Source organism: Myxocyprinus asiaticus, chromosome 22 (assembly GCF_019703515.2).
Source record: "Myxocyprinus asiaticus isolate MX2 ecotype Aquarium Trade chromosome 22, UBuf_Myxa_2, whole genome shotgun sequence".
Taxonomy (NCBI): Eukaryota; Metazoa; Chordata; class Actinopteri; order Cypriniformes; family Catostomidae; genus Myxocyprinus; species Myxocyprinus asiaticus.
The window spans coordinates 20,049,646-20,072,644 of record NC_059365.1 but is presented as its reverse complement, the minus strand read 5'-3'; the positions used below and the strand labels follow the sequence as shown (position 1 = coordinate 20,072,644).

The 22,999-nt window shown below is 37.0% G+C and overlaps 2 protein-coding genes across 7 annotated transcripts; both read left to right on the top strand.

Annotated features, from left to right (window-relative positions):
• Positions 1–205: 205 nt before the first annotated feature.
• LOC127413278 (ras-related protein Rab-6B-like) lies at positions 206–13,349 on the top strand. 5 transcript variants are annotated; one of them, XR_007892560.1, is made up of 9 exons: positions 206–416; positions 1,394–1,452; positions 4,202–4,255; positions 4,710–4,815; positions 7,219–7,330; positions 7,659–7,752; positions 9,135–9,228; positions 9,800–9,866; positions 11,252–11,331. XR_007892560.1 is itself a non-coding variant. In XM_051650281.1 (8 exons), exons 1-8 carry the CDS (start codon positions 338–340, stop codon positions 11,314–11,316), a joined length of 636 nt encoding a protein of 211 aa, XP_051506241.1. In that variant the 5' UTR covers positions 206–337; the 3' UTR covers positions 11,317–13,349. The 5 variants fall into 5 exon arrangements, 4 of the variants coding, with proteins under 4 accessions (XP_051506241.1, XP_051506240.1, XP_051506239.1 ...); XM_051650281.1 differs by lacking the exons at positions 4,710–4,815; positions 7,659–7,752 and adding an exon at positions 5,985–6,090 and having other exon boundaries at positions 11,252–13,349; XM_051650280.1 differs by lacking the exons at positions 4,710–4,815; positions 9,135–9,228 and adding an exon at positions 5,985–6,090 and having other exon boundaries at positions 11,252–13,349.
• Positions 13,350–13,491: 142 nt separating this feature from the next.
• LOC127413277 (START domain-containing protein 10-like) lies at positions 13,492–22,951 on the top strand. 2 transcript variants are annotated; one of them, XM_051650277.1, is made up of 7 exons: positions 13,492–14,783; positions 14,964–15,151; positions 15,413–15,560; positions 15,934–16,037; positions 19,167–19,284; positions 19,381–19,433; positions 21,863–22,951. In XM_051650277.1, exons 2-7 carry the CDS (start codon positions 14,966–14,968, stop codon positions 22,067–22,069), a joined length of 816 nt encoding a protein of 271 aa, XP_051506237.1. In that variant the 5' UTR covers positions 13,492–14,783; positions 14,964–14,965; the 3' UTR covers positions 22,070–22,951. The 2 variants fall into 2 exon arrangements, with proteins under 2 accessions (XP_051506237.1, XP_051506236.1); XM_051650276.1 differs by having other exon boundaries at positions 13,492–15,151.
• The last annotated feature ends 48 nt before the right edge of the window (positions 22,952–22,999 follow it).

Genomic DNA, 22,999 nt, shown 5'->3' with positions numbered 1-22,999 from the left:
AAATTACATTCTTTTTATTATGTCTCAGTTAAATGGTGAGAGACACGTAAGCTGTGTTCAAAACCTAGTGAGCTGACTACCTATACAACAGCACAGAACGTTCGATTCGAACCTAGACAGCATAGATAGGCAGCTCTGTGTGTTCTGAGACACAACCATAGCGGCTCCTGCAATTTCCTCTCTGGCCACTGAGTGGCGCTGTCTCAGGAATCATCAGCTATCACGGCTCCGTCACTGAATTGTTCAGTGCGTCCTTCGTCCTCTCACAGCACAGAAAAGAAAAGAAAAAAAAAAAAAATAATATCTAGATAGCTGTTGTTTAGTTTACTCGATAAATATGTCTACTACGACCGGTGGCGGAGAGTTTGGCAACCCTCTGCGGAAATTCAAGCTGGTTTTCTTGGGCGAGCAGAGCGGTAAGTGTACAGATATACGAGACGTGGACAGAAAGATGCACAGGCCAGGTTAAAGGATGCTCCAGAGAGACACATATTGTCAAATAAAAGCCCAAATATTGGTCTGGCAGCTAGGGAAAAACGCGATAGATGAGAAACACGTAAACATGTACTAACATTGATATAGGAAACGGTTGTCATGAACAGATTGAACATCCTTACACATTAGTAGCAGTATATCTTTATAAAGTTATGGAGCTCATCTAGTTCACCGACACATTTAGTTCAATTACGTTATAAAATATATATATATAGGTTACATTTGGGTCTTTCCACCAGTGTTTATGGATTATTGCTTATAGACATCGTGAGAAGTCCTTGTATTAGCATGTTTGTGCTGTGTTGTCCTAGCCAGAATGGAGATATCACAAGGCAGTTTTCGTATGTATTCACATCAGTCATTAGTGTCCACCACATAAAGTGAGAATGTGCCAGAACTGTAAATGAATGGGTTTTTGTTTATAACACAAAATTGTGTGGTTTAATGAAACGCATGTTAGCAGTTAGCATGTTTCTAGCTAACCGGCTATATGGCAATCAAGATCGTGAGATTGTAAACCGCATCAGGGATGTTTGACTTTGTCTAATCGGCCACGTCACATACACGTTTTCGATTTAGAATGGCTGGACTGAAAATAAAGAAGATGCAGCGTAAACGAGACTTTCTGCATTTTTTTAGCCTGTATTGATATGGTATGCTGCTGTGGAAGCAGGACGGCTACACCCATGTTGCCAACATAGCGATCAGAGTTCGTGAACACATCCTGCAGACCATTCGAACGTTCGCATCCAAACAGCATTTTTGGCCTCATATGATTCGATTCGAACGTTCGGAACGCGCCTATCATGTCCAAAAATGTTGTCTAGGTAGGCGACTCACGCAACCACTGTGAATCCCTTTGCTCTAATGCTGATTGTATTTCTTTCTTATTCTGCAGTGGGGAAAACATCACTTATCACCAGGTTTATGTATGACAGCTTCGATAATACCTATCAGGTAACATCTGCTGTGACTGTCACAGCCCATGTCATGTGGCAGTCTCAGTGACGTCATCCCGTTCTTACTTGTTATTATACATATTAATGTCTCCCCAAAGTATTATGTACTTTGTCAAAGCTGTATCGTGATTATCAAGCATTATGTTATTTGATTCAATGTTGATTCTTGGATAATAGTTCATCTAAATTTAAAATTCTGTCATCGTTTACTCACCCTGATGCCGTTCCAAATCTGAATGACTTTCTTTCTTCCATGGAATACAAAAGGAGATATTTTTGAAGAATGTTCATGCTGCTGTTTTTGCTAAAAGACATAGAATTTTCAGTTACCACAGCCTCTGATGTAATATGTAACTAGTGTTTTCCATTTTGCGGTGGTAACTTTGATCACAGTGGAGACTGCAAGGTGTAAATACAATCCAGCTAAAGAATATCCAGGTACTATCTGGATATGAAACACATGGTAATGCAAGGTGTATATAGGGCCTTAGTGACCAAGGGCTGTCAAGCTCTGTAGCTTGACTAACTTGGCTTGTCACTAATGGTTATGAGACAGATGAGAACCAATGGCATTTGACATCATCATTTTGAAATTGTGCATAAGAAATCCTGAATGGAAATGCTTGATTGCGACTCTCAAAATTCACTTAAATTTTAATTCACTAGGAGGAGGTGGCTTTTGTAGATTTTCGCATTAGTTAAAATACGCATTAAGGTGATGGAAACCGTTTATTCGCAAAATGATGACGTGTTTTGACCATTCGTGCACGTGTTATGAGCGTACGATAGCTTGATGTGACTGGCCCAACGAAAGGTCCGACCTTGGCACACAGTTCTTTGAACATAGCCCTTGACATTCGTTAGTGTTTAACCCACAGCTGGTCTTTAAAGTGGGTCCTCACAATCCTCAAGACAGTTTTGAGAGCGGGTGCTCCCAGGTATGCGGTAGCTGGCGGCAGGGTTGGGAGGATTACTTTTAAAATGCATTCCACTACAGATTACAGAATGCATGCTGTAAAATGTAACATTCCGTTAGATTACTCAAGGTCAGTAATGTAATCTAAATACTTTGGATTACTTTTTCAGAACTGGTAGATTTTTTCACTTGTTTTGACTAGAAACAAGCCAGTGCTGAACAAGTGGGAAAAAAAATCTGCCAGTAGAGTAAGACAAAATAAACTTATATTAAAAATAAATTATCTGAAAAAAACCTAAACATCGTATGCAGTTTTGCTTATAAAACAAGGTAAAGTAAATGTATCTTGATTTAAAGATTTTTAGATAATTTCTTTTGTTTTTGTTTCCTGTAAAACATTTTTTTTTTCTTTTGTTGGGATTTTTCCCCTTTTTCTCCCAATTTGGAATGCCCAATTCCCAATGCGCTCTAAGTCCTCATGGTCGCATAGTGATTCGCCTCAGTCCGGGTGGCGGAAGACGAATTCCAGTTGCCTCCGCGTCTGAGACAGTCAACCCGCGCATCTTATCACATGGCTTGTTGAGCGCGTTGCCACGGAGACATAGCACGTGTGGAGGCTTCACGCCATCCACCGCGGCAACCACGCTCAATTCACCATGCGCCCCACCGAGAACAAACCACATTATAGTGACCACGAGGAGATTACCCCATGTGACTCTACCCTCCCTAGCAACCGGGCCAATTTGGTTGCTTAGGAGACCTGGCTGGAGTCACTCAGCACGCCCTGGGATTCGAACTAGCGAACTAGCGAATTTCAGGGGTGGTAGCCAGTGTATCTTACCACTGAGCTACCCAGGCCCCTAAAAAAATTTTTTTTTGCAGTACATCTTTGTCCTAATTTTAAAGATTTTACTATCAATTTTCTTGATACAAAAATATAATCGTGCCTAATAACAGGTGCATGTAAAAGGGCTAGAAATAGCATTTTAGCTTAGCATAAAGCTAAGTGTTCACATGACAATTTTTACTCAAGGTGAACTGTTTCTTCTGCTCTAAACTTACTTCAAGACCCCACAGAGTATGCACAATGACATCATCTTCTGATCATATAACATCATATCCACATTTTCACTCATAACTGTGAAGGCACCCTCTGCTCGTATGAATGTCACACATCATAAGAAAGTGTTTCACGGCTGTTCAAACACTTCTCGGATCGCATCATTTATATGAATGTATTCCAACAAAGCAGACTAAAAATGTAATAAAACAAATAATAATAAAATGCCAAGTAATCTTTTCAGTAATCAAAGTAATTTTTGAATGTAACTGTTTTCTAATTGCCAACAATTTAAATTGTAACTGTAGTGGAATACATTTTGTATTTTAAATACATAATATTGTTACATGTATTCCAAACCTGGCTGGTGGCGTGAGGGCATAGCAGCCCATTTCAGCTCTAATTATATCAGATATTACACTTATACTGCAGCGTCTCCTGGCAGCATTGAATAAAATGAGGTACAATTGCTCTAATTCTTCAGCTATAGCAAGGATGGGCTCCATCATGACAAGGTGGCTCAGTCAAGATAATGCGCATGACGTAGTGGATGGTTACACGCAATGATACGTATTTTCTTTAATCGGATTTTTAGAAATGCGCATCAAAAATATTTAAATGGAAACCCAGCTATTGACATCAAACTTGATGCGGCAAGTTTACATATGGGGGTGAATAAATGCTGACAGAATTTTCATTTTTGGGTGAACTTTTCTTTTCATGGCTATTTTTACAAGGTGCATCATGTTTACTAATTATTTCTCTCCGTAGGCAACTATTGGTATAGACTTTCTGTCAAAAACCATGTACTTGGAAGACCGCACGGTAGGCGAGATAAACCCTTATGTTTCTAAAATAATTAGCAAAGAGTCTCTGTGTGTCCAAGCCTTTTGTTTTGATAGAACATTGTCACATGTTTTAAGATTCATAAAGCCTGATTTGGACTAAATATGTATTATTGATTAATTACCAATGTTAGCATTGGAATAGGTGGTTTTGACACACACTGACTCCACTCCAACCACCACTCATTCACCTTGACATTTTCTAATATCACCTGTAAAGACTATCAGACATCTTTTTCGTGATTTCACTGTCCACATCACAGATTCATCACTTTTATATGATTTGCATAATTCCTTGTGCATGCTTGTAGCTCATCACATTTATTTCATTAGTTTGTCATTTATTTTTATTTCACCTTTTAAGTTTGGTTCTGTCTTTGTCCACCCTCACCCCACTCTCTTCCATGCCTGTTGTGCTGCATGGACGGTCATAGATTCGGCTACAGCTGTGGGACACTGCTGGGCAGGAACGCTTCCGTAGCCTCATTCCCAGTTACATCAGAGATTCAGCAGCCGCAGTGGTGGTCTATGATATAGCAAGTAGGTAGCTAGTGCGCCTGCTTCACGTGGTGATGTAAAGTGGTGTTGCTTGGGTAAATGGCACTCATGGAGCTTTAAAAGTGTGCTGGTTGTCTAATGTTAAAATAAGTTAAAGACCCCATGAAATAGCCTGATTTTTGTCCTGTGTTGAAGTATTTCCTATTGAAACAGGAAATGTGGGTGGGACATATTGAAGGACTAGTCCTTTGGGAGAAAAAAAAAAAAAGCTGATACGCTTTAGTCACATCACAGCCATGAACCAGAAGAGACAGAAGCAATTGAGACAGCTTAAATATTTAACTGTGGCAAGTTCTCTAAGATGTATTGAAAAACAGCGCAAGTATACCCAGGAGATTTGGTGTACTTTTAAAGGCATAGGGTAGTCACACCAAATATAGATTTAGTTTTTTATTTTAACTGCAATTTGTATGAAGTAAATTGATAAATAAAAATGATTAATGGAATGATTTTTTTTTTTTACTTTTGCACAGGACTGTACATTCTCATTCTAGAGAGAATTTGTTTGAACAAAAATCTTTGTAGTGCAAAATGAGTCATAACTATTGTTGGTCTGTTTTCCCACAAAATACTGTACATTTTAAATGCATATATCTGCTAAAGGTTCATTTTGTGAATTTCTAATGAGTGCACTAATATACAGATGATTTTAAAGCTAACAGACATGGACTAAATGCCACAAAACTCCATTGGTTCCATGGGGTCTTCTTAGAGAATAATTTTGGCAGTTATTTATGCTACCTGTTACAATGTTGAGCACAGATTTCAAAATCATCATGTGTCCAGACATGAAAACATCTGTTCTGTTCTTATGCAAAAGGAATGCCATTTCCAAAGCATTTCACAGAAAGCAGACATTCTGAGAGTTGGAATGGAGAAATGCCTTCAGATGGGATTCTTTTGTAACAATATCAAAAAACCTTGAAGTCACAGTTAACTGAAACATAAGTTAATAGATAATTGGTTAATAAATTGCTGGATTCTGTCAGTGCATTTCTCCTTTTCCGTGATGGTTCATTTTTTTTATATGTCCTTTTCCTCTAACCCGGCTCCCTTGCCCTGTCTCTTTTTATCTTTACTCTTATCTGTTCTTTCCCTCTGCCTTTCTTTTCCCCGTTTTCTTTGCATACCATGGTTCGCTGATCCCTCAGGTTCGGCTACAGCTGTGGGACACTGCAGGGCAGGAGCGCTTCCGCAGCCTCATTCCCAGCTACATCCGAGACTCCACTATTGCTGTGGTTGTCTATGACATCACCAGTGAGTCTGAGCCTCAGTCATTGGGTCAGCAGGGATTTATGTCCCCAGGGTGAAGATAGCACAATTCAGCAGCTGCTTCTAGGTCATGGTAGTTTATCTTAGAATGGTTGCTTGGGAACATTTGTTTATTTTTTTCATTTTGATTAAATTAAGGGTAGATGAAACGTGCTTCTCTTATAACAGCATCCAGCAAAAGGAAACCAGTAAGTTTGCTCAATTTTTTTTTCTTTTCAATGCACTGATCATTGAAATGACCTGCACTTTAACTTAACTATCTTCTGTATTTTCATACTAACGGTCTGCTTGCACACTTTCTTCTAAGAGCTTGACTTAGTGAATCAAGGGTGATTTGTTCACTGCCAAATTTTCTCAAATTAATTACATGATATGCCAATTAAAAGAGCACTCAGTAAAATTTATGTTAATATAAGCTGACGCCTAGCGGCGTGGATGCAACATCATGTGAAAACAGAAGTGCTTAGTTACTAATGTCATTGTAAAAATGCACTATGCGCAGTCAGTGATAATTATTTTTTTTCCCGAGAGTGAAAGTGTCAATTTTCAAGGGATTATTGAGATAAAGCTAGTAATATTCGGCCAGTTATATGATATCAGCATGGTGGCCCTCATAAATGTGCGCCCAGCACTGTGTATAATAACACACAGTGCATCAGTCTTTAAGACAAGGGTCTATATCTCATTTTAGTGCAAAAATACTGTAATACTATTACTGTTTAAAAATGTGAGCAATTAGCATACAATTTGAGTGCATCTTTAATTAATAAAATTAATTGCAATTAACCACATGTATTATATTTGCTGAGAAAAGCCCCCAAATGAAGATAATTTAAACACATTACATTATTGGTGCAGAAAAAAAGCAATTTCCCTTAATTATTCCAATGGTAGGATCATCCCTTATTACGGAATTCATGTACAGGTCAGAAGAGATTATTTATTTTTGTATCACATTATATGTTTAATGTGGTAAATTGACAGCCCTGGTATTGGTATGCATTTATTAAATCTATTGATGCATCTATTAATCTATTAAAGCACTTCTAACAAAAATGTTTTTAAAGAGGTATTTGTCCTTAATGAGTCCGTACTGAAATTACATTTTTTCAGATCTCAACTCCTTTCAGCAAACCTCAAAGTGGATAGATGATGTCAGAACAGAGAGAGGAAGTGATGTCATTATCATGCTGGTTGGCAACAAGACAGACTTGGCTGATAAAAGGTACAGTCATTGGAGGCTAGAGGGTACTGCAGAATGGTGCAGTGTATATTAAGTAAAAAAAAAAAAAAACCTCTCTGCCATCATTAACAAATCCTTCACAGCCCTCACTCATTTTAACTACTGTTCTATTAAGTTTTTTTGTGTACAGTTTTGTCCTTGCCATCAATTTGATTATTGTTGAATAATTTATGCCATCGTTTCTTTTCTGTTCAGTCTTGGTTTTGTTTGTGTTGATTTTATTTTTGATTTCCCATTGCTATGTTTTTTTTTTTTTTCATATCGATTCTAATTTGAACGGTGTCCACCCCTTAAAAATGGAAAATGGCAGGCAAGTTTCATTAGAGGCAGCAGAGAAAAAAGCACGGGATCTGAATGTGATGTACATTGAGACCAGCGCCAAAGCTGGCTATAACGTCAAACAGGTGGGTAACACAATACAGTTAAAGCATAGACCTAGGGCTTATCATTTCTATTCAACATAATGTCTATGAGCAGAATTTGTGACATACTGTTGATTGCCACAGAATCAGCTGAACTGGAATCCCCATCATGCTCAAAGTTCTGCACATCCCCCCATCCCTTGTATGTTAGGATTTTTTTATTTTTATATTTTGATATTTATTAGGCATTTAGCTACCAATAAGTGTCTAGTACTCTTTGTTCCATTTAACACATTCTACCATATCTAAATCCATTCATACCACAGATGTGGTCCATAGACATTAAGTTGAAAATAAAGCAGGGCTCAATAATAAGGATGGCCCAGGGCCAGTGTGAGAAAGTTTCAGAACAGTTGATGGAACTGTCTTTTGCCTTATTGAGCAGTGCTGCATTGCCTATCTTATAGTCATATCTTATGTTATATCTTATGTCCCTTGATCATATACATGTTTCAATGCTTTGCTAACTACAACATTTTGATTTTTGTGATGTATTGTACATTTGTTGATGAATTGTGCTGATTTAAAGGGATAGTTCCCAAAAATGAAAATTCTCTCATCATTTACTCACCCTCACGCCATCCCAGATGTGAATGACTTTCTTCTGCTGATCATAAAGGAAGATATTTATAAGAATATTTCAGCTCTGTAGTTCCATACAATGCAAGTCAATGGTGGCCAGACTCTAGTGGTTAAATCCAAATCTTCAGAAGTGATATCTTAAGTGTGGGTGAGAAACAAATCAATATTTAAGTCAGTTTTTATCATAAATCTCCACTTTCATTTTTGGTGATTTGCATTCTTTGTGCATATCGCAACCTACTGGGCAGGGAGGAGAATTTATAATAAAAAAGTACTTAAATATTGATCTGTTTCTCACCCACACCTATCATATTACTTCTAAAGACATGGATTAAACCTCTGGAATCTTATGGATTATTTTATGTGCCTTTTGGAACTTCAAAGTTCTGGCCTCCATTCACTTGTGTTGTGAGGACCTACAGAGATGAAATATTCTTCTAAACATCTTTGTTTGGGTTCGGCAAAAGCAAGTCATACAACTGGGATGGCATGAGGGTGATAAGCAGTTTGTGGATTGTCCTCAAGTAACAAATGTGTCCCGTATTAAGGACCTTTGGATAAACTGCAGTGATCTCTTATAAACATTAAGATTTCAGCTGTTTTTCAACAGATCAGTTGTCTATATCTTTTCAGCCTATGACGGGGGTTCTATCAAAACACTAATTTCTCTTTTTCCCCATTACTAACATGAACTTCAGTCAGTCTCTCTCTTTCTCTTCTTCTTGACGTATTTCTTTTGTCTGTCTGTATTTCTTTCAATTCCTCCTCGCTGCTCCGAGCAGACAGATTACCACGGAGGAGGGCGAGCAGAGGGCTAAGGAACTGAATGTCATGTTCATTGAAACCAGCGCAAAGACTGGCTACAATGTCAAACAGGTAGACTCATGAAAAAAATGAGGATGGCCCAGCCCTACCTTCCCTCATCAAGTCCTGTCCACCACTATATCTGCTTTCTTTCTTTGGTGTCTATCTTTCTCTGCTCCGCCCATCATTATCCATTCTTCCCCTCATCACATTCACAGATGTTTCTTAGGTCCTGTGCTATAGGCTTCTCTTTTGAGTTTTTTTGTTAAGCCCTGATTTGTTTGCTTATGGTGCTCCTCATCTACTGTGCCACAAACACCTCTTGCATGTTGACCAAGCATTGCTAGAACTCAGTTGTCTATATGTGCTGTTATAGTGCCATTTACATTTCACAGACTAGATGTAGAAATTGATTTGTTAATATGCTTTTTATTAGTGAACTGTATTACTTGTAGTCAGAATGAAAATGACGGAATATATCATTTTTGTCCTCATGCAAATGTAATCAGAAATACATTCTTCCTCTCTGCCCACTTGGAGTTAAAATTTGTTTTAAACACTACTAAGGTATTTTTTGAATTGTACTATAGCTGGATTGATTTGTGTAGAGTTTTTAATTAATGAACTTGAATTATTTTCCTAGCTGTTTCGTCGTGTTGCTGCTGCTTTGCCTGGAATGGATAGTACACCAGAGAAGAGCAAAGAAGACAGTATCCTTTACATATACTGTGAAGTACTTCTGACAAATCACTAGTATTAAAATGTCTGAATCATTTTATTCATATCAGTCTGATTGCAGGAGATCAGAAGCAATTCTGCATGTATGTCACTGTTTTGGATCATATTACAAACTCTTCCAAAAAAACAATTCTCATTTTTCTCCCACAGAAATGAGTGTTGGATTATTAGTGTATGTTTTATTAGTCCATAACCTATTTACAGCATGCAAAATAAACAGTTGCAAGCTCCAAATGTGAATAACCCAGTACCTGTATTTGGAACTGCAACATAATGCATGTTTTAAATTAAATGTAACAATTGTTTTATTCAGATCATATAATACAAATATTTATTACTGAAAGCATCTCTCACAACCTGCACATCTTTTAACTCATTGGGAAATTTATCTCTGATCCCTCAACTCCAAAAAGTGTGAAAGTTGGTAGCATTAAAGGGTTCAATACAAGTTTAGCTCAATCGACAGCATTTGCGCATACTATTGATTACCACAAAAATTAGGGACATTTGACTAATCCCTCCTTTTCTTAAAAAAAAAATCTGGTTTACAGTGAGGCACTTACAAAGGAAGTGAATGGGGCCAATCTGTAAACGTTAAAATACTCACTGTTTCAAAATATATCCACAAGACAAACAATATGCATGTTAACATTGTTAGTGTGATAAAATCACTTACTAACCTTTTCTGTGTAAAGTTAACCAATTTTACAACTTCGTTGCCTTGATGATGTAATGTCAACGAACCCTAAAATGACTGTAAAAATGACGATTTAAACAACTTCACAACTCAAATAATACAGAAGAATTAATGTAAGTGCTTTAAAATTTAAGCTTCACATTTCTGCCTTTAAACCCTCCAAAAATTGGCCCCATTCACTTCCATTGTAAGTGCCTCACTGCAGCCTCGATTTTTGCTCTTTTTTTTCTTTTTTTTTTTTAAAGAAAAGGACGTACGAGTCTGAATTATTTTTTTGTGTTAATCAATATGTCACAAATGCTGTATTCCTTTAAGCCATCAAAATGAAAATATGTTTTTTCACGTTTTTGTGACAGCTGCAGTTTCACTTAGAGATGGAGACTGGCTTATTGCAAATATTATACTGCAAGTGACACAATGACCTGCCCTGTTTGTCATAAATATGCAAGGATAAACAGCTAAATAACTCAAATAAAAAAGAACACAAAATAACATGTATATGGTAAATTTTCTGCTATGGCAGATGGGGCAAAAAGTTAATTTTGGACCCTGTATATCTGTTGTCCAAGAGTAAAGGCATACTTCATCCTAAAAACATTGTCTAGTGGAAATATTAGTCTTTATTTTTCTCACTTACCGATCCTTAACCTATACTTCCAGTGATTGACATCAAACTCGAGAAGCCTCCAGAGCTGCCTGTTACCGAGGGCAGCTGCTCGTGCTAGTAACCACCCTCGCCCCTCATAAGGACCTGCACCCCCCCACTCGACCCCCTCACACTCAAACAGCTTGCTTCTCAGTGGTCATTCGCTCCTCTCATGGCCCTGTGTCATTATTGGAGAACCTTTTCTTTCTCTTTGACTCAGTGACTTTTCAGAGTAACCGTGTGGATGTGCTATTACTCTATATTAAAATGGATTCCAAAAATACAGATATTAATTGGAAAAAAGTGAAATCACAGCATAGATTATAAATGCTAAAACCATTCAGATTTTCATCTGTTCTGGCTGCATGGCATTAAGTGGGATTGCAGACTGACATAACTCATTTGCTCTTGTGTTTCTCGCACTTATTTTAACATTAGTGATGTCATAGTTGTTGTGAAGTTCAAATGTTTCAGACAATTCAACTGTCTAGAGAGCTAGAATTTTCTTTTTAAGTTCACAGGAGGAGTTGGAAAAACTAAACAATATTGTAATGAGAGGCTGTAAACCTCTGTTACTGATTAGTATGATTGTTTTTAAATATTTTTTTACTTGAGCATTACACACTATTCTGTTGACCATAGTAGTTTTGGGCAGAAGTTATTTAAAAGGAAGTTATTGAAGGGATCCCTTCTGTCTTATATCTAATTTTTGTTGTGGAATGTCATCACGGACAGAAAAACATGTACTGATTAATCTATATAACTGGATGTTGTCACGTTAAATATGGTATTAGGGGCCAGATACATTTAAAGGTTTTTTGTTCCAGGATATATGTGTATGGCCAAAAAAAAGAGTTTCTAAGAGCAATTTGTTTTGATGACCAACCTCATTCGGGACAGACTAATTTTATTCAGGAATCTTGGGATGATCGGATCGCATGAAAATAGAATGTATTGAGCCGGGGAAGGGGGAGAGGAGATTAGTATATAACACTGTTAGTAAAGGGAAGTTACTTTGTATTCTTATTTTATTAATGAAAACACAAAACCTAAGATATTTAATGAATTATCCACAACTTCAGTTACGAAACCTAACATTAATTGTAAAAATGTTTATGTACTAACAACATAAATATCAACACATCGCTCTGAGCTTGGAAATGGGAAGCATCAGCAATTCACACTAAGGGGTGCACAGTCCTATCTGTAGTGCCCCTGCTCATCTGCTCATTTTCTGCCTTGTTTTCGCTACGCAAGTGTAGGAACGGCATGCAGTTAGGGACTGTTTAACACAAAATGCCTTGCTTGTTTTGTTCTGTCATGGTGCACCAAATCAGGCCACAGTGCTGTGGTTTGCTAGAGCCTGTTAACACTGCATAGAGCTAATGAGGTCTTTTGTTAAATAGGATATTTAGATTTCTTCCTTAAACACGGCTGTTGCTTAGTGTACAGACATGTCTTGGTATTGCTCCTTAGACTGTTGTTTAATGTGTTTATTTATTATCTCACTTGTTGGTGAAAAAAAACATGTTGTATGATTGACAGGAATGGCAGTTAGCAATGTGTGGGATACAAGTGGTTGACGTATAATTTGCATTGCTGCCTGGCTACTGTATTACGAAGACCTAGTCATGTCAATATCTTGCCCCTATAGTCACATTAATGAAGACCCCCAACCCCCCCCCCCCAATGTGGAATGTTAGGTTGCAAGAATAGAGCTTGAATTGGCTTTTATTTGCTGGGCAGGTATCACTCAACCCCCAGCACAAATCTATCCCTCTGTTTCTCTCTTTCAACTGTAAACCAACAAATCTTTTCATTGTGAAAACAAAAAATATCAAGTTTGTTTAAAAATTTACATTTAATATAATTTCATATGTAAGAATTAAATAAGGAGCGAAAACCCTCCCGAACAGCTCTATCACATGTCATCACTGACTGAATACTCAGCTGTGTGCTATTCTGAAGTGTGTTGGTCTGTTTGAAATACGCTGTCTACTAGTGTTTAGCAAAGTTTGTGTGAACAAAGTACTATTATTATATGCTGTAAAAAAAATGGAAGGTTAAAGTGACACCAAAATGTATCACATGAATAAAAGATATTTCACCAAATGTGGTTTGCTTCTCAATATATCATTATAAATAGTCTCTCTCTCATATTTGGGTGTTTCTTCAATTTAAGGCACTTTTAGTACTGTTGACCTCTAGAAAGTTAAATCTCATTAAAACATTTTTCACACTCTCACAGTCAATGAAATGTGTCTTCTAACTATGTCAAAAGTATATTCATGCGTCACAGGATATTTTTGGCATTTTTGTCACTTTCTGAATGTCATGAAATTTCCCACCACATTAATAGAATTTCGTGGTTGAAATGACATTTTTAAATCTTTGAAATAAAATGGCTGACTCCTTTGCTAAGGCTAATTTCATTGCTAACATTTTATGTATCCTTAATATACAAAATTTTCATACTTCTTGCATAATTTGCCAAATTCCATCTTTATTTGAAATTACGCTCAATTAAAGCTCACAAGTGATATTTACCTTGATTTTACTTTGTTTTCTTCAAGCTTGTCCCATATTTCGTCTCAAGCATTCTCCACTTACACCACACTTACGTTTGGGGAGACAAAAACATTATTAGGGGCAAAATTGTGTGGTGTGGTGGAAATGACGCCACAACTTTGAAAAATATATAGATATTATACGTAATTGTAATTGTTTATGTCTTGTGGCTATACTTTTGAAACAGTGAGTATTTTAACATTTACAGATTGGCCCCATTCACTTCTACTGTAAGTGCCTCATTGGAACCCAGATATATGCTTTTTTAAAGAAAAAGAGGGACGAGTCAAAATACATTTTTGTAGTAATCAATATTATGACACATGCTGTCAATTGAGCTTAACTTGTATCGAACACGGAATATTCCTTTAATGTGACCTTCATATGCGCCTTCAAAATAGTTCAAATTCCAGTAGTTATGAACTAACAATGAACAATTGTATTTTTATTAACTAACTAACTAACTATATATAGTGTTACCATATTGGTTAGTTTTAATAATAATCAACTCCTGGCACATAAAAGTGCCCAAAGTTGAAGAAACACCGACATATAAGAAATATGAACTAGATTCCTGAAAGCCAGTTGTCTTGGTGATGATGCACTACTCAAGCATAATATGGTGATGTAAAAGGGTTTCGGTCAGTGAACACAAGGCGGGTTCCGTTATGAATTAATCATGCAAATCGGTAAAGCAACAGAGAACACGATTCCGGGGCGACAACTGCGCCCAAATATCCAATCAATATGGGCGGTCCGACACACCCAAAACGGGGCAAGTTTGTCAACAGTTCTAACTTGAGTATATAAAAACCAGTAGGTTTAAGTCAAAATAATGTTAGTTCATTAAATCACTGTCGTTCCAGATAGGACGCTTTTTGTCTCAGGTGGAGGCGCACACATTGCTGTTTTGTAATACATCTGCTCTACTTCCGGAAGTAGTGACGAGATTTTTCCACTCGCGAGCGTTGACAGCAGGTGTGGAATTTATGGCAAAAATCTTGTCGAGCTTGAAATGTGAATCTGTGACTACAATAACTACATCTCACCCTCTGTCGACAGAAGGATATTGTGACTTGGCAGTAGGAAGATACTGATACTTGTTTGGGAATATCTGCATTTCTTGCTGTGTTTTTAATTGGGAAATTGTTGTTTTAGGTATGTCTCGAGGTTCAGGAATTATTCCAGAGGAGTCCATGTTTAATGAGTTCAAAAGACAATGTCTTTCTACGGAGAACTGGCTCAGCAAGTATGATAAAAATGGCATGGAGGTCTGGGTCGAGGTGGCCCCTTTATCCTTCTCTCAAGGAAATAAAGGCAGCTATTCCAAAGTGCACAAAATCAAGGTAAGCTCTTGCTAAATGTTACAGAATACCAGTATCTCAATAAGTGAGACATGTTTAATATGAGCATTTAACAACAGTCTGTTGATTTATATAGTTCAGTACAAATTTATGTTATCAAGATGAACTTTTCTAACCATTGAAACCAGTTCACTTGAATCTCTTTTTTCTTTATTAAAGCCTATTACTTTTCACAGTTTGATTTAGCACTGTGTGTACAGCTGCCATAACACAGGTATTCAAATATGTTTTTTCCCCATACAGTGTAGAATGACCATAAATGATGTGTCGGCTGGCACTATGTATGATGTGCTTCACGACGGCCAGTATCGGAAGACATGGGACCCTACAATGCTTGAGAGCTTTGACATCGCCCGTTTGGCACCCAATGCAGATGTGGGCTACTATTCATGTGAGCCGAGAGCACCAGTTGCTTATTTCTCCAAATTTTTGGAGATTATTTTATGTATTATGGGCATTCCAGTATTCTCTTTGCCTTTTGTTAATACTCCCATTGGTAATTCACCTAACATTCATAGCCACCTTTCAAGGAAAGCAGGGAAACTGCTTTATTGCAGTGGCTTATCACAATGCCTTGGCTGAAGTTAAGCCTCCAGGGACCACATTTTTTTGTGTGTATAAATGGTCAATACCAAGATAATGTTGTTCCTCTTTTTCTTCAGAACTGTGACACACTGTACATAGAAGGAACTGTTTATGGGCCATATACCTGTTTACAGATGTTTTGTTTACCTTTTTCATTTTTTCTTTACATTTGTTCTCAGGGCTTTGTCCAAAACCACTGAAGAACAGGGATGTGGTGACCCTGCGTACATGGCAGGCATCTGAGGACGAGTATGTGATCATTAACTTCTCTGTGAAGCATCCGGTATGTTTTTTTTTTTTTATTTTATTTATTTTTATTTTTTAATAAATGTACACCTTCTATATTCATTGGTCTTGTGTGCGGTACATCTACTCGCCTCGTCTACCATTGGTTAGAGTCCCCAAACTCATGCCATTGGTTGAACCAATGTTGCTGTGTCGGTCCATTTGGAACGCTCAAACAAACAGAGCCATGTTTTGATAGCACCACAATGTTTACACTTTTTAGGGATGTCAACTTACAAATGGCTTTCTCTTCAACTCTGGGGCATGGTTGGGTTGCCACTTGCAATTTTTCACTCTTAAAAGCTCACCATTTACACGTACTGTGGAGTAATTGCCCCCCCAATAAAAAAAAGACTCTTAAAGACTCTAGAAGAAAGTAATATATGTTTACAATCTTATGATGAATTGATTATTTATTTTTTTTTATCTGTTTTTGTTGTTGTCCTAACTTTGTAAGCATGTACAGTGCTGTGAAAAGGTATTTGCCCCCTTCCTGATTTCTTCTATTTTTGTGTTTTTCATACTAAATTTTTTTAGATCTTCATACGAGATAAAACAAAGGCAACCTGAGTAAACACAATGCAGTTTTCAAATATATATAATTTTTTTTTTACTGAAGCAAAAAAGTTATCCAACACCTATTTCACCCATATGAAAAACTATCTGCCCCCTTAAACTTAAAAGCTGGTTGTGCCATCTTAAACAGCAACAACTGCAACCATACGCTCCCGATAACTGGAGATCAGTCTTTCACAAGCTGTGGTGGAATTTTGACCCACTCTTCTTTGCAGAACTGCTTTAGTTCAGCCACATTGGAGGGTTTTCGAGCATGAACTACCCGTTTAAGGTCCTGCCACAGCATCTCAATCGGGTTCAAGTCAGGACTTTGACTAGGCCACTCCAAAACTTTAATTTTGCTACTTTTGAGCCATTCAGAGGTGGATTTACTCCTATGCTTTGGATCATTGTCTTGCTGTATCATCCAGTTGCGCTTGGACTTCAACTCACAGACAGATGATCGGACATCCTCATTTAGGATTTTCTGGTAGACAGCAGAATTCATGTTTCCCTCAATTATTGCAAGTCACCCTGTCCCTGAAGCAGCAAAGCATCCCCACACCATCACACTATCACCACCATGCTTGACCGTAATTATGATGTTCTTTTTGTGGAATTCGGTGTTTGATTTATGCCAGATGTAACTGGACCCCTGTCTTCCAAACAGTTCCACTTTCGACTCATCAGTCCACAGAACATTCTCCCAAAAGGTTTGAGGATCATCAAGGTGTGTTTTGGCAAAATTCATACAAACTTTAATGTTCTTCTGGGTTAGCAGTGGTTTTCACCTCGCCACACTTTCATGGATGGCATTTTTGGCCAGTGTCTTTCTGATAGTGGAGTCATGAATGGTGACCTTTTTTTGATGCAAGAAAGGCCCGCAGTTCCTTGGATGTTTTCCCTGCCTTTTTTGTGACTTCCTGGATGAGTTGTCGCTGTGCTCTTGGAGGAATTTTGGAAGGTTGGCCACTTGGAAGGTTCACTACTGTGCCAAGTTTTCTCCATTTGGAGGTAATGGCTCTCACTGTGGGTCTTTGGAGTCCCATAGCCTTTGAAATAGCTTTGTAACCCTTCCCAGACTGATGTATTTCAATCACCTTTTTCCTCATCATTTCTGGGATTTCTTTTGACCATGGCATAGTGTGCTACTGGGTAAGACCTTTTAGCCAACTTCATGCTGCTGGAAAAAGTTCTATTTAGGTTTTGATTTGATTAAACAGGGCTGGCAGTAATCAGGCCTGGGTGTGTCTAGTCCAGCTGAACCCAATTATGAATACAGTTTCATAGATTTGGGGATTTAGTAACTAAGGGGGCAAATACTTTTTCACACATGCCAAGTTGGTATTGGATAACTTGCTTCAATAAATAACATTATCATTTAAAAACTGAATTTTATGTTTACACCGATTGCATTCTGTTTTATGTTAGATTTTGTTTGAATTTTTGAAACAATTTAGTATGAGATGTACACAAAAACCGAAGAAATCAGGATGGGGCAAATACTTTTTTCACAGCACTGTAATTCTGATTCTGTTCACTCAGGCTCCCTCCAAAAAGTCTTATTTTATTTCACTAGATGGCAGCAAGTATTAGAATTTTTGTTTTTCTATCACCTTCCATCACAAAATGCCAATCTGAAATGTTGGTGGTGCTCTAACGCATTCTAGCCCTCACAGATGTGCTCGTCCATAGACACTCAGTCTAATTTTCAGTCAATGCACCAACCCCCATTGTTTCATTGAATATCTCGGCCTCTGAGTGGACTAGAAGCTCAATTTTTTTTGGTGTCATTAGAAAGCGGAGATCCTCCCCAATGATGTATAACATTGTATCATCAGTAGTCTGTAATTAATTTGATAGTCCGATGATTTATTTAGCATGCGTTACCTGTTGGACTGCATATTTTGTTCTGGACATCTAAGATATAACATTGGATTATTCATACAATCAAGCTCACAAATTTTTTTTTAAGAAAACAGTCAAAGGTAAAAGCAGATATAGTGTTTAGCTATTTGGAGCTTACAGCAGCAGTGATCGGTGCATAAGAGACGATTGTATTTTATGTCTTGGAGATTTCACTTTGTGATTTTTTTTTTTTTTTTTTTTTTTTTTTTTAAATCTTGCAAAATGTGGTGTAAGGGCAACATAAACACTATGCAGTCACATTCCCGAGAATGCAAGCTTTCATTTGATATATGATTTGTCTATTTAAGTGCTATTTTATATTCATATTAATACTTCTACCACAAGACGTCTAGGTGGCACTGATTTGCGACGTGAATGTTTTCAGGTTGTTATTTTATGTGAAACAAATGCAGAAGTGATTAGGCTATCTATGAAAAGTTAAGATTCTAAGCTTTCAAACTGTAACCCATATGCCTGACATATTTAATTGGAGACTTGAACATTTAAAGCTTAAACTTTTCTCACGACGTAGTGCCCCCATTTGGTCCTGCCGGTGGGTCTGCAGAGTTGAAGAGGTTTTTAATTTGTCTGTCCACATTAAGCTGGGATAGAAATGTTAACTTTTTTTTACATCACCTCTAATAAAGTGTTGCTTAAATTTTAGAAATATCCTCCACGTAAGGATTTGGTAAGGGCAGTTTCCCTTCTGACGGGTTACCTCATCAAACCGACTGGGCCAAACAGCTGCAGATTCACATACCTCTCGCAAGCTGATCCCAAAGGTATGAACACATTTACTACTACCTTTGAAATATACACACCATCTATTGACCTTGTAAGACTTTTACTTTGTTGCTGTTTTATAATTTTAATAACAGGGTCTCTTCCGAAATGGGTTGTCAACAAAGCATCTCAGGTCCTGGCTCCAAAAGTAAGTAAAATGTTTTGTTTTCTTCTAAAGATTCAGTAAATGTACTAGTTTAGGACACTTTGAGGATGTGAGTGTCTTTTATTTGTGGGTATCTGTTTAAGGTTTGAGAGATCACAGTTGTTACCACTGTAACCTACTGGAAGATCTTGTACTGCCGAAGCTCATGCAGCACTTGCTGTGCCAAAGAGTGAAACTTGTTTATCTTGTTCTGTCTGTAGGCTGCATGACTAGTCATCTTTTATTATTAATTGCAAGTGTTGCTTGAAGACTCCTGATTAATGGAAGTCTCTCTTCTTTCATTAATCATCAGTGATGTGCTATGACATGGTAAGCAGTTGCATCTTATACTACTAAAAAAAAAAACCTCTTATAATATAGCATGCAAATAAACTTGTGATCACTTATAAAATGTGTTCCACTGGTTTTAGTTATCCTGAAATTAAAACTATTGTGCAGAATCCTAGATCTTTTTGTTCATGTTGGGTCTGATAAAATACACATGCTTTACGCTAGTATATTCCGAACTATTGTTCATTCCGATTTTTATAAAATTTTGGGATACGAGTTACAGATGACCTCCTCCTGGATGAAGTTGTATGTGGTATCAGTCTAAAGGCTAGTACACAATGTCCCAACAAATTGTTGTTGGGTTTTGGGGGACCAGTGTGTTAAAAGAATGTTCTGGGGTAAATACAAGTTAAGCTCAATTGACCGCATTTGTGGCATGATGTTGATTACCACAAACAATTTTTTTTTTTTTTTTTAAAAAGAAAGCAAAAATGGTGGTTACAGTAGGGCACAATGGAAGTGAATGGGGCAGAGGTGTATAGTATCCACATCTGGGATGGCATGAGGGTGCGTAAATGATGAGCACCACCAATCAAATAAGTTGCCATGGGTTTAATGAACTGTTCCGTAATTTATGCAATTTACTTGTACTTTTGATACTTAAGTACATTTAAAATCAGTTACTTTAATACTTAAGTTGTTTTCTCATGAGCTACTTTTACTTGAGTCAATTTCCATGAAGGTATCTTTACTTTTACTCAAGTATGACAAATGGATACTTTATACAACACTGGAATGGGTCCAGTCTATAAATGATAAACTACACACTGTTTTAAAAATATAGCCACAAGACGTAAACATCATGCGCGTTCTAATAATTTAAGTTTGATAAAATTGCTTACCAAGCATGTATGTGTAAAGTTTTGTCTAATATTACAACTTAAGTGTCCTGACAACGTAACATGGTAAATTCCGTAATCTAGGTAACATCGTAATGGTGGTAAATCCCTGATTTTAACATGCTAAAATCATGTTAACATGTATAATGTGTACGTCTCGTGGCTATACCTTTGAAAAGGAGTGTTAGAACATTTATGGCTCCATTCACTTCCATTGTAAGTGTTTTACGGTAACCATTATTTTTGTTCATTTTTAAATGAACAAAGGACAAATCTAAATTATTTGTGGTTATTAAAATTATGCCACAAATGCTGTTTATTGAAATAACTTGTATTGAACCTGGAATATTCCTCTAATTCTTTTGGTGTATTATTTTTTTATATATATATATATATATAATATATATATATTGGTATGAAAATGACCGTAATGTTTCCCAACATTCTAAATTCAACAGCCAGCTTTAGAATGTTTGAAATGTTGACATTTGTTGGAGCAGTGTATGCTATTAATGTTTATCGGATTAAAAAAAATCATCATTTTTATTTGCTTTGTGGCTTTATTTGCTACCAGATGGAATCTCTGTCCAAAGGGCATGCTGATAACATTGCCTATACCTCACTCTTGGTGTAATTTAGTATTATTTAACACTATTGTTGAGGGGTGTCTTTCTCTTTAACTGAATTGGATATTAGATTTTATTCTCTTTGGAAACTATTTTATATGGACTGTCTCCAGTCTTTGCACTGAACTAGTTTTTACAGTGCATGTCTAGACTCTTACAAAAAAGTACTGTGATAGTACCATAATAGTCCAAAGTATTTCAAAGAATACAGTAGAACTACAATGCCCCCCCCACTATCTAATACCATGCTTGGTTTTTATTACATTTTGTTATTGGATGAATAACTGTGTCAGAGGGCTTTTAATTTAATTTTACTTTCATTAGTAATATTGTTCTATAAATAAAACATCAGGACCCTTTCATTTCAAAGGTCAATCTTTATAGGCAATATTGCACACTCTGATCATTGGTGCTGCCAAGGTTTTTAAGGACACAGACAAACCAGAAACTATTTATAACTGTGTTCGAGCAAAAAAGATTAGGAGTCATTGTTCAGCCTTAAAATGAAGTAAAACGGGATTACATTTCGTTCCTCGAATTACACAAGACAAAACGAGCAAAGTTCACTTCCATTGATACTAGTGGCACTCCCTCATTCTCTCTTGTCATTCAACAGGTCTTAAGAAGTGTTCATATGGCAGGTCAAAAATACCCTGCATGGAAGGCAGCACATTCTCCTGACCACAAGCCATGGCTGTACCCCATACAGAGTGAACTGCCCATGATGGATCCAGCAGAGCTGTCCATCCAGCGAGGAGACTCTCTGGAGAACGTAGATGAGAGCTCAACCAAAGATGCCCAACAGAATGAAGACAGCAGCTAAAATGACTCCAAACAAGAAGTAAATGAACAGTTGTTTTTTTTTAAACTCCTGTCCTGATCTTGTCCCAGTCACAGGGTCAATCCAGATACATCTCACCCCACAACACTTTGTGTTGTTGACACCAAACATTCCTCACTCTCGCACACAGAGAAATTGTTTACAGACATTGTGCTTTGCACTGTAGTTTTCTCACTTTGGTACCTGTGACTGAGTAATAGGAATATAAATTTTATGTTTACCACATAATTTGGCACTTCAATATAATTGACAGGCAATATAATTCATTACCTAAAGTGTCATCTTTTTTTTTTTTTATGGCAGCACACACAACGTAATGGTGCTTTTTCAAACAATAGAAAATACTATGCAGTTCTGCTCCTTGATTTTGCTTGTTTTGTAATTTATTATTAAATTAAGCTACATCTAAATTACATTATGTAAATGCAGTTGAATAGGATTTGTAGTTTTAATTGTCATCTTAATATATCTCCATAGTAGGGGAGAGGTTACTTGCAATGTCATCCTTATGTTTGTGTATTTGTTTGAATGCCTTTTTCAAGAAGTGTGTCCGTATTGGCATGTGTGTAAGAATTAATGACTGACACCAAGCAACCAGAGGAAAAAACTTGTAATATGACCAAAGCAGTGGTATTACCTTTTTACTTGAGTTGCCTGCAACAGGCAGAGGAAAACGCAAGGAAAAGATAATGATGGAGCTGTTCTGTACACTTAAATTATGTACAATGTGTTTGACCCTTGAACAAGAAAGAAAACAACATATTAATGTTAACAGTGGTGTTTAATTTCATGCTGTGTTTTCCAAAAATCCGTTCTCACCAAGCAATTGTCCGTACAATAAGTTGGAATTTGCCTGTATTTCTAACGGATATTTTTCTTCTGGGGAAGGATGGATGTCAATTTGTGCATTTG